At 43.0% G+C, this 12,138-nt stretch overlaps 1 protein-coding gene across 1 annotated transcript in view; it reads right to left on the bottom strand.

Moving 5' to 3' along the window:
- Nucleotides 1-12,138, bottom strand: part of LOC112072970 (ryanodine receptor 3-like) — a 42,911-nt gene that overhangs the window by 4,465 nt on the left and 26,308 nt on the right. Inside the window, exons 6-7 of the mRNA XM_070439996.1 lie at nucleotides 3,081-3,141; nucleotides 2,956-3,048 (exon numbers count right to left, since the gene is read on the bottom strand). Of these exons, the coding sequence (XP_070296097.1) occupies nucleotides 2,956-3,048; nucleotides 3,081-3,141 (154 nt within the window). The remainder of the gene's footprint in view (nucleotides 1-2,955; nucleotides 3,049-3,080; nucleotides 3,142-12,138) is intronic.

Genomic DNA, 12,138 nt, shown 5'->3' with positions numbered 1-12,138 from the left:
ATGTATTTAATGTCTTAATGTATTTGATGTATTTAACCTCCTAATGTATTTGATGTATTTAATGTCTTAATGTATTTGATGTATTTAACGTCTTAATGTATTTGATGTATTTAACCTCTTAATGTATTTCATGTATTTAATGTCTTAATGTATTTAATGTATTTAATGTCTTAATGTATTTGCTGATGGTGTTCTGACTCTATCTCGGTAAAATAGTGTCATTCTATCATTTATGTATTCAAATAGCTACAGTCTTATTAAACATAAACACTTCTGAACATGTCCAATCCAGAAGTGTCAGATAGAGCCTTCACACTGGGCACAGATGTCAATTCAATGTCTATTCCACATTGGTTCCAAGTCATTTCATTGAAATGACGTGGGAACAACGTTGATTCAACAAGTGTGTGCCCAGTGGGTTATGGCTGAACCCAGATTGACATTTCAGAGCCATAAGGTTCTATCAGGATTGTGATACMCTGTACTTTAGGTACTGTACCTTTAAGGTGAGAACCCTAATGGGTTATGAAAGGAGAATTCGCTACAAAACAATTCTGAGATCTGGGATGTGAAAACATTGATGCTCAAAATCGAATACCTATGCTTTGTGCTGATAGAACCAAGACATCTTTGTCTATTTATTGAGGCTACCAGACAGCCCTTTGCATTCTTTTTGTCTACAACATATTTACATTTTTAACAATAAATTCCAAATGCAAGCTTCATTAGTCAATTATCAATTTTAAACAATTTTGACATACCAAAAGACCAGTAGGCCTATGCTAGTAATTGTTGCTTGATGCCCCATTGCTGGTGAGCATGGAAAGWAAGATAAGTAAGATATTCTTGATCACCAAACAAGTTTTGGATATCATCACAGACAACTTTAGCATTTTAGCTAACTACTTACTACTTTTTAGCTACTTTGTAACTACGTAACATGTTAGCTAACCATTCTCCTAACCCTCACCTTAACCTTTTAACCAACTCCTAACCCGAACCTTAACTCTAACCTCAACCCTAACCTTAACCCTTAACCCTAACCCCTAACCTAGCTAATGTTAGCATTAGCCACATAGCTAARGTTAGCAACCACAAATTGGAATTCATATGTTTTGCAAAATTTTTACATAAATTTGTACAAATTGCCATTACTAAAATATTGTACGGATTGCAACTCGTAACACATCATATGAATTGTAATTCATAACTCACGACTCCCCAAAACCTTCTTGCTGATCTAGCTCACCTGACCTATGTTGATTGACAGTTGGTCCAATCAGAGGGCGGAATGTGTGTTTCACTAGTCAATCTGTTTTTTGCAAGTGAGATACAGTCTCTGGCTGCGTGGCGAGTAGCCTAACCCATGGAGACTTTATGCCATAAAATGAGTGACAAAACGTTACGGATCATTTCAAGTCATCGGTCTCAAGTCAAAGTCGAGCCCCGAGTCTTGAGGCTCCAAGTCAAAGTCAAGTTTTAAGTCATTTTTTTTTCTATCAAGTCGAGTCTCAAATCATCAAATTTGTGACTCGAGTCAGACTCGAGTTCAAATCATTTGACTTAAGTCTGTACACTAAAGAAAGTTACAACTTGGAAAGTCAACAGCAGGCAGGTACAGTATGCAGAAGTGTCAAACATGAGGAAGAAGAGAGAGAGAGAGAGAGAGAGAGAGAGAGAGAGAGAGAGAGAGAGAGAGAGAGAGAGACACGACCAGGGACTCTTTCTAATAAAGCATTGCATGCATTATCATTTATTTTGCGTACTGACATAAAGTAGTAGAGTAGAAGCGCTTGCAGAAGTTGCACACGCGGGGGAAATATGTTGTAGCTTAGGGTCCGGGACAAATGTGGCCTCTATAGACACATTTCATGCAGTTCTACATCATTTTAGAAGATGGGAGACTTTAGCTGAACCTGTTTTAGTACCTCACAAATGATGGAAATGACAGGCTAGTTGGACACTGACAAACTGACAATCTGAGATCAATAAAAACGACCTTGTCTCAAATCCAGGCCTAGGTGTGAGGAGAAACACATACGGTACAATATGAGGAGGAGGTTATAGTCCTAAACAAACTGTCCAGTTTCACTGACTCGCACAACGACACACAGCTCACACACCTGTGAAGGCCGATGCTCTCAAGTCTATCTCTCTCTTGTTTCAATGTAAAATAATACTGTTCGCTCAATAGGCCTATTTGGACATTGATAACATATTTGGTAGCACTGCAGACAGACTGGTCTTCTCTTTTCAGCAGGATCCATTTGCCGCGCGTTGCCACAGCTAGGATATATATATATATATATTTTAAAGCTATCGATCCTCTGTGGCTAAATTATAGACCTATTCCTGGTGTATTCTGAATAATTTCATTTCATTCTGAACAGACAGCAGTAATTCTATAACTTTGGCAAATGTATTTCACTTTATCAGTGGTGCTGCAGTATTTCCAGCAGCCTTCCCACAGCTATGATTCTGTAAGGAAGTAAATGAAGTGCAACGCTGAAGAGATGAGAGTTGCAGGCTCACGTCTATCAGAGCAGAGAGAGGGAGAGAGATCATACAAAGTGATTCTCAGTCTAGTTCTGTGAGAGATACAGGTGCGATTCTCTCTCTCACCACAGTAATGACCACGCGTTGGTCTATATAGGCTACAATATTGTGCAAACCATGAACCCGGGCCGGCACAACATGAATCAATTCTTAGAATATCAGGGCCGTTTTTACGTTAAGTGTTTTAAGGGGCAGCCAGGAGAATTACAGAGTCAACTTGAATTAACTCTGATTGCTTTCATTTGAATTTTTACATTGCAAATAGTGAAAATAATTGTTCAGGCCACGAGACGTACCGGGATCCTGGCAAATGGGTTCCAGAACAAAACAGTCCAAAACTGAGATTAACTCAAATTTAGCCCTGATTAAACCTGAGGTCCCGGAGGCCTGGGAGCTCACCTCCTCTTTGAAGAGGTCCTGTCGTTTGATGAGAGATCTCAGTAGAGTTTGTTTCTCCTCGTGTTCCAGTTCTGAGTCGGGCTGTTTGAAATACTCAAACCAGATCATCGCAGACGTCCAACAACCTCGTCAAAGTTAGGCAGAGACACCTCCACGTTCTTATTGCTTCCTATACTGTCAAGACCCCTAGAGGAGAGGGAGAGGGCAGGGAGAGGGGCAGGGAGGGGCAGCGGGACGAGAGGAATGAGAACAAGAGTAAGCAGAGAGGGATAGAGAGAGGGAAAAGGCAGAGTGACATAAAACTAAATTTACTGTTGATAGGCTACATTATATATCACTTATCCACAATGGTCTCAAACCATCTCAATTGTTTTTCAATTACATTGCGCAAATTCAACGCAAATCGATTTCCGAAATCAGTCACTGGAAGTGAATCCACGGCAGGCTAATTTACTATGAGAACTAATCCATGCCTAATCACCACAAAAGCAGGAAAATTGCCATCGGTTCTGCAGCTGCGATTGGATCTCAAACTGCGCAAGTTCATGTGAATCGGCTTGTCATTCAGTAGTATTCAGGAGCATTCAGGAGCATCAGTAGTATTCAGAGCATTTCAGGAGCATGGCACGTAGCAGTTCAGGAGCATTCAGTATTATTCAGGAGCATTTAGTAGCATTTAGGAGCATTCAAGAGAATTCAGTAGCATTTAGGAGCATTCCGTAGCATTCAGTAGTATACAGTAGTATTCAGGAGCATGTCAACTAGCTCATACAAAATTTGTCCAACCTGTTCTGTATTTTCTGGAATAGATGACGGTCCTTAAACTGTCTAGGTTTACCAATGCACCAGCAACACACACACCACCCACCACACACACACAGCAACCACACACACCACACACACACACACACACGACACACACACACACACACACACACACACACACACACACACACACACACACACACACACACACAACACAAGCACACACAACACCACACACACACCACACCAAGCACACAGCCTACTTGATGAAGTGGCAAGAGGGACAGTGTGTTCCTGATGATGCGTACAGCCGTGCGCTTCCTCCGTGTTGACAACGCTGAACAGGGTCAGACCGTCGTCCATCGTGACCACGCTCAGCGTGCAGACAGGCTTGTCTCGCAACATACACGACACACCACACATTATAGACAGACCATTATTTAGACAGTTAGTGTAGCCTAGACATTACCACAAAACAGGTATCTGTGCAACTCAAGTATTGTACATGTCCGTTGTACTCATTAATCACATGCAGAGCGCATATAGTGTACTTAGAGTGTTTTGAATAGTTTTCCAATTCTAGACATTCCGTTACATAGCATTGTTGACAATATTCCCTCATGCAACGTAATGGGGTTCTAACCATGGCTGCCATAGAATGTTGTAGTGTCACTGTAATGCATCATAATGCAGAAACCACATTCCCCCAACCTTCTCTGAATACAAGGTTCTAATCACACTCCCAATCAAGTGAGGCTTTATATCAGCTGAGCTGTGAGTTGGCTTAGTCTCCTCCTATTCTCCAGGTTAGCTCCACCCAGGCAGGATGTGTCAGAAAATATGAGGCGGTCATTTAGATGTGATGAGAGAGGGACGGTGACAGGTAGTTACAGTTATCTCTTCTGAGAGAGGAGGAATCAACTTCTGTCTCTCTGTTTCTTCCCCCCAGTCTCTTTCCTCTCTCTCTCCCTCACTACCATCTCTCCCATCTCGCTCCCCATCAGGTCTTCTCTCTCTCCTTCCCATCAGCTCTTCTCTCTCTCCATCGCTCTCTCTCTTCCCACAGTCTTTCTCTCTCCATCTCTCTCTCCTTCCCCATCAGCTCTTCTCTCTCTCCATCCCTCTCCCCTTCCCCCATCAGCGCTCTTCTCTCTTCCATCTCTCTCCCTTCCCCATGTCAGCTCTTCTTCTCTCCCATCGCCTCTCTCCTTCCCCACCAGCTCTTCTCTCTCTCCATCTCTCTCCCTTCCCCAATCAGCTCTTGTCTCTCTTCCATTCCCTTCTCCCTTCCCCATCAGCTCTTCTCTCCTCTCCATCTCCTCTTCTCCTTCCCACCAGCTACTTCTTCTCACATCTCTCTTCCCCCTTCCCCATCAGCTCTCTCTCTCTCGCCTCTTTCTCTCCTTGCCCCTCCTCCTGCTCTCTCTCCCTCACCTATCCCCACCCACTTCTTTCTCTCTCTCCATCTCTCTCTCCTCTCCCCACCAGCTTCTTTCTCCATCCCTCTCCCCTTCCCCACCAGCTCTTCTCTCTCTCCATCTCTCTCTCCTTCCCCACCAGCTCTTCTCTCTCTCCATCTCTCTCTCCTTCCCACCAGCTCTTCTCTCTCTCCATCCTCTCCCCTTCCCCATCAGCTCTTCTCTCTCCATCTATCTCTCCTTCCCCATCAGCTCTTTCTCTCTCTCCATATCTCTCTCCTTCCCACCAGCTCTTCTCTCTCTCCATCCTCTCTCCTTCCCCATCAGCACCTCTCTCTCCATCTCTCTCCCCTTCCCCATCGCTCTTCTCTTCTCATCCTCTCTCTCCCTTCCCCATCAGCTCTTCTCTCTCTCCATCTTTCTCTCCTTCCCACCAGCTCTTCTCTCTCTCCATCCCTCTCCCCTTCCCCATCAGCTCTTCTCTCTCTCCATCTTCTCCCCTTCCCCACCAGCTCTTCTCTCTCTCCATCTCTCTCTCCTTCCCCACCAGCTCTTCTCTCTCTCCATCTCTCTCCCCTTCCCATCAGCTCTTCTTCTCTCTCCCATCCTCTCCCCTTCCCCATCAGCTTTTCTCTCCTCTCTCCCTCTTTCTCTCCTTCCCCCCCAGCTCTTCTCTCTCTCCATCTCTCTCTTCATCCCTCTCCCCTTCCCCATCAGCTCTTCTCTCTCTCCATCTCTCTCCCCTCTCCCATCAGCTCTTCTCTCTTTCCATCCCTCTTCCCCTTCCCCATCAGCTCTTCTCTCTCTCCCTCTTTCTCTCCTTCCCCACCAGCTCTTCTCTCTCTCCATCCCTCTCCCCTATCAGCTCTTTCTCTCTCCCATCTCTCTCCCCCATCCCCATCAGCTCTTCTCTCTCTCCATCCCTCTTCCCCTCTCCCTCATCAGCTCTTCTCTCTCTCCATCTCTCCTCTCCTTCCCCATCCAGCTCTCTCTCTTCTCTCCATCTCCTCTCCCTTCCCCATCAGCTTCTTCTCTCTCCATTCTCTCTCCTTCCCCACCAGGCTCTTCTCTCTCTCCATCTCTCTCTCCTTCCCCATCAGCTCTTCTCTCTCTCCATCTCTCTCTCTGTCCTTCCCCACCAGCCTTTCTCTTTCTATCTAGCTCTCTATCCCTCCCCACCATAGGGCTGCCAACGTTTGAGGAAAGCTTGGAGTGAGATTTGCTATGTGAATTTCATTGTCCCCTGGCACAGTCCCTAGATGGGTGACTGTGGGTCCTCCCCTAGGAAGATTTTCCTGCAATATTTTTTTTACATGGCTTAGGCCTATGGCCAGGTTGGAAAATTAGGTGTACTCAGGATGCTTTGAATATTAAATGTACATTCAAAATGTGTTAATTTGAGATTTTGGGGGGATGAAATGTTAATTATGGTAATATTTTTAGGGGACATATTTTTTTAGGTGGTTTGACACTTTATTCAATAATMAAATGAGATAGGGAAATGCTAGAAACAGTGGGAAGGTTGAAAGCAGGGATTGATCTCTGTTCTCAGGTGGAAAGTTGTATCGGATACGTGCCAGGGAGTTTTACCATTACACCAGGCTCTGCACAGGAATGTTTATATTAATGGTTGATGGCAGTGGGTAACCGAATCATAGATTGAAGTCTCCTTGTTCATAGACTGCTTTCAAGGTAWGGACACAAACAATCTATATTGTTTTTATGCGGGTGAACTATCTCTTTAAAATAGGTCTGGAAGAAAATCCTGCCTGATCTATGTTTCCCAAGTGATGAGTGTTTCAAAATGTTCTTGTTATAACAATTCATTTCTCAAAATCACCAGACCTTCAGGTGAAAATAAAATCTAATGAATATCAATATTCAGGGGGTTTATGCCTATTGGTTGAAGTTTCTTGACATCATCGTACTCTACATAGACAACATATGACGCCTTTATGAGTTGTGAGTCCACCTATCATCTATACCAAGCATGTGCACAATACTAAAATGTAAACAATTATATTTGATTCCAGAAACATTTATTATCTATTGCTGATTTGTATGACTTATTCAAAAGCTGCCCATGAATATCTACAAAAATACTTAGCCTCATATACTGTAATTCATTTTCAAAGACTCAAGTAGACATTTCAGATTTCAAATATGTGATGATACTGGCAGAACTGGTAAGAAGTGGAATASTAGAATAAGTATGGAGAATAACAGTAGTGTTGCTGCTGACTATCACACTAATTACAGGATATTTTWGCAGATTGTCAAGAATGAGAATTGTTCCACTGATCAGACTAAATACWTTAAATAGCTAATAAAATCTCCCGAAGGCAAGATGACATAAATCTGCCCCTACATTTAAAAAAAATATTTATTCATAGTTACAAATCAGGTCACCCTACTAAACTAACCTCCGAAAACATTCTGTAGGTCCGTCTGCGACCTTTTCGCTGTCACAACCTAAAATGCCAATCACCAAACGAGGGGATTAAGTGTGTATTAAATCGACTTTAGTACATGCTGTCAAACGGCTGCATTCTGCAATAGGGACAGGGAGTAACAGCAACCTAATTTAACATTAACATAACACAGTGCTACCGTGCTGCTCATTTTACAGTTTTAAAAACTTCGCGGAGAACGTTCCCTCCAATCAGCGCCACTCTAATCTAGAGGGGCGTTTCTTAAAAACATGCATCCAATCCCCTTGATCCTTTACATGACTAGACCAATCATATGTTTCAATGTGTCGCAATGTGCAGGTGGCAAGACAGGACAATGATAGAGGTTCAACTCGTGATGTTAAATTGAAGGCGCAGATGCTCCGATTTCAAAACGATTTGGAGCACAGTTGAAAAGTTAACGTGCTGACTATACAAGGGACTAATTAGAAAATTAAAAGCAGCGGTTTTCAGTAAGTGAGATATAAGAGGTGTGCCGTGAGAGCGTGAGAAGAGGGCCAAATGCGTGTCTCATGGCCAACGCGTGAGAGTTAGCAGCTCTGCCACCAGCTCTTCTCTCTCTCTCTCTTCCCACCAGCTCTTCTCTCTATCTCTCTCCTTTCCACCCCAGCGGCCCTTCTCTCTCTATCTCTCCTTCCACCAGCTCTTCTTCTCCATCTCTTCTTCCCTACCCACCAGCCTTCTTCTCTCTATCTGTCTATCCTTCCACCAGCTCTTCTCTCTCTATCCCTTCCCACCAGCTCTTCTCTCTCTCTCCCTCCCCACCAGCTCTTCTCTCTATCTCTCTCTCCCTTCCCACCAGCTCTTTCTTCGATCTCTCTCTCCTTCCCACCAGCTCTTCTCTCTATCTGTCTCTCCCTTCCCAGCAGCTCTTCTCTCTCCATCTCCCTCTCTCCACTGGGTATTATGCAGCTCGTCCTGGGCCAGTGGCCAGAGAAAACAAACACCACCTCTGCTCTACTCACAGGCCAGGTCACCTTGACAACAAGCCAGGCTGTAAATCACAGTGGGAAATTATCCCACTAGCCTTTAATCCTCTGATTAGGTAATCTCATTATGGGGATTCATTATTCAACTACAGTCTGTTCCAATATGCAATACCCACACCGATGGCCCACTACTTTTTATGTCAGTTGAAGTCGGAAGTTTACATACACTTAGGTTGGAGTCATTAAAACTCGTTTTTCAACCACTCCACAAATTTCGTTAACAAACTATAGTTTTGGCAAGTCGGTTAGGACATCTACTTTGTGCATACACAAGTAATTTTTCCAACAATTGTTTACAGACAGATTATTTCACTTATAATTCACTGTATTACAATTCAGTGGGTCAGAAGTTTACATACACTAAGTTGACTGTGCCTTTAAACAGCTTGGAATATTCCAAAGAAATGATGTCATGGCTTTAGAAGCTTCTGATAGACTAATTGACATCATTTGAGTCAATTGGAGGTGTACCTGTGGATGTATTTCAAGGCCTACCTTCAAACTCAGTGTCTCTTTGCTTGACATCATGGGAAAATCAAAAGAATCATCCATGAACTCAGAAAGAAAATTGGAGACCTCACAAGTCTGGTTCATCCTTGGGAGCAATTTCAAACGCCTGAAGGTACCAGTCCACTGTAAAACAATAGTACCAAGTATAAACACCATGGACCACACAGCCGTCATACTGCTAAGGAAGGAGACGCATTCTGTCTCCTAAAGATGAACGAACTTTGGTGCAAAAAGTGCAAATCAATCCCAGATCAACAGCAAAGGACCTTGTGAAGATGCTGGAGGAAAAAGGTACAAAAGTATCTCTTTCCAAAGTAAAACGTGTCCTATATCGACATAAATGAAAGGCCGCTCAGCAAGGAAGAAGTCACTGCTCCAAAACCGCCATAAAAAAGCAAGACTACTGGTTTGCAACTGCACATGGAGACAAAGATCGTACTTTTTGGAGAAATTTCATCTGGTCTGATGAAACAAAAATAGAACAGTTTGGCCATAATGACCATCGTTATGTTTGGAGGAAAAAGGGGGAGGCTTGCAAGCCGAAGAACACCATGCCACCGTGAAGCACGGGGGTGGCAGCATTTTGTTGTGGGGGTGCTTTGCTGCAGGAGGGACTGGTGCACTTCACTAAAAAGATGACAACTGAGGCAGGAAAATTATGTGGATATATTGAAGTAACATTTCAAGACATCAGTCAGGAAGTTAAAGCTTGTTGCAAATGGGTCTTCCAAATGGACAATGACCCCAAGGATACTTCCAAAGTTGTGGCAAAATGGCTTAAGGATAACAAAGTCAAGGTATTGGAGTGGCATTCACAAAGCCCTGACCTCATCCTATAGAACATTTGTGAGCAGAACTGAAAAAGCGTGTGCGAGCAAGGAGGCCTACAAACCTGACTCAGTTACACCAGCTCTGTCAGGAGGAATGGGCCAAAATTCACCCAACTTATTGTGGAAAGCATGTGGAAGGCTACCGAACGTTTGACCCAAGTTAAACAATTTAAAGGCAATGCTACCAAATACAAATTGAGTGTATGTAAACTTCTGACCTACTGGAATGTGATGAAAGAAATAAAAACTGAAATAACCATCTCTCTCTACTATATTCTGACATTTCACATCTTTAAAATAAAGTGGTGATCCTAACTGACCTAAGACAGGGAATTTTTACTAGGATTAATGTCAGGAATTGTGACATTTTTTTGTTTCAAAATATTTGGCTAAGGTGTATGTAAACTTCCAACTTCAACTGTATTTAGCCAGGCAAGTCAGTTAAGAACAAATTCTTATTTACAATGAGATGACGCTGGGCATTGCGCGCCGCCCTATGGAATCTCCAATCATGGCCGATGTGATACAGCTGGATTCGAACCAGGGACTGTAGTTTTGTATTTATTATTGATCCCATTAGCTGCTGCCAAAAGATCCATGTTGTATGTATAGTGTGTGTGTGTGTGTGTGTGTGGTGTGTGTGTGTGTGTGTGTGTGTGTGTGTGTGTGTGTGGTGTGTGTGTGTGTGTGTGTGTGTGTGTGTGTGTGTGTGTGTGTGTGTGTGTGTGTGTGTGTGTGTGTGCATGTGTCTGTGCCAATGTTTGTGTTGCTTCACAGTCCCCGCTGTTCCATAAGGTGTTTTGTATCTGTTTTTTAAATCTAATTTTACTGCTTGCGTCAGTTACTTGATTTGYAATAGAGTAGTCATGGCTCTATGTAGTACTGTGTGCCTCCCATAGTCTGTTTGGGACTTGGGGACTGTGAAGAGACCTCTGGTGGCATGTCTTGTGGGTTATGCATGGGTGTCCGAGCTGTGTGCCAGTAGTTTAGACAGACACCTCTGTGCATTCAACATGTCAATAACTCTCATAAATTAAAGTAGTGATGAAGTCAATCTCTCCTCCACTTTCAGCCAGGACAGATTGACATGCAGATTATTAATATTAGCTCTCTGTGTACATCCAATGGCCAGCCGTGCTGCCCAGTTCTGAGCCAATTGCAATTTTCCTTTTTTGTGGAACCTAACCACACGACTGAACAGTAGTCCAGGTGCGACAAAACTAGGGCCTGTAGGACCTGCCTTCTTGATAGTGTTGTTAAGGCAGAGCATCGCTTTATTATAGACAGACTTCTCCCCATCTTATTTACTACTGCATCCATATGTTTGACCATGACAGTTTACAATCTAGTTTTACTCCAAGCAGTTCAGTCATCTCAACTTGCTCAATTTCCACATTATTTATTACAAGATTTAGTTGAGGTTTAGGGTTTAGTGAATGTTTTGTTCCAAATACAATACTTTTAGTTTTAGAAATATTTAGGGCTAACTTATTCCTTGCCACCCACTCTGAAACTAACTGCAGATCTTTGTTGAGTGTTGCAGTAATTTCAGTCGCTGTAGTAGCTGACGTGATAGTGTTGAGTTATCCGCATACATAGAAACTCTGGCTTTACTCAAAGTCAGTGGCATGTCGTTAGTAAAAATTGAAAAAGCAAGGTGCCTAAACAGCTACCCTGGGGAATTCCTAATTCTAACTGGATTATATTTGATTGGCTTCCATTAAAGAACACCCTCTGTGTTCTGTTAGACAAGTAACTCTTTATCCACATTATATCAGGGGGTGTAAAGCCATAACACTTAAGTTTTTCCACGAGCAGACTATGATCAATAATGTTAAAAGCTGCACTGAAGTATAACAAGACAGCCCCCACAATAATTTTATCATCAATTTCTCTCAGCCAATCATCAGTCATTTGTGTAAGTTTGCTTGTTGAGTGTCCTTCCCTATAAACATACTGAAATTCTGTTGTCAATTTGTTTACTGTGAAATAGCATTGTATCTGGTCAAACACKATTTTTTCCAGAAGTTTACTAAAGGTTGGTAACAGGCTGATTGGTCGGCTATTTGAGCCAGTAAAGGGGGCTTTACTATTCTTGGGTAGCGGAATGACTTTAGCTTCCCTCCAGGCCTGAGGGCACACGCTCTCCAGTAGTCTTAAATTGGAGATGTGGCAAATAGGAGTGGCAATATCATCTGCT

This window comes from Salvelinus sp. IW2-2015, unplaced genomic scaffold, assembly GCF_002910315.2.
Source record: "Salvelinus sp. IW2-2015 unplaced genomic scaffold, ASM291031v2 Un_scaffold2110, whole genome shotgun sequence".
NCBI classification, from domain to species: domain Eukaryota; kingdom Metazoa; phylum Chordata; class Actinopteri; order Salmoniformes; family Salmonidae; genus Salvelinus; species Salvelinus sp. IW2-2015.
The sequence above is the reverse complement of the archived record's forward strand: the minus strand, read 5'-3'. Positions and strand labels throughout refer to the sequence as shown.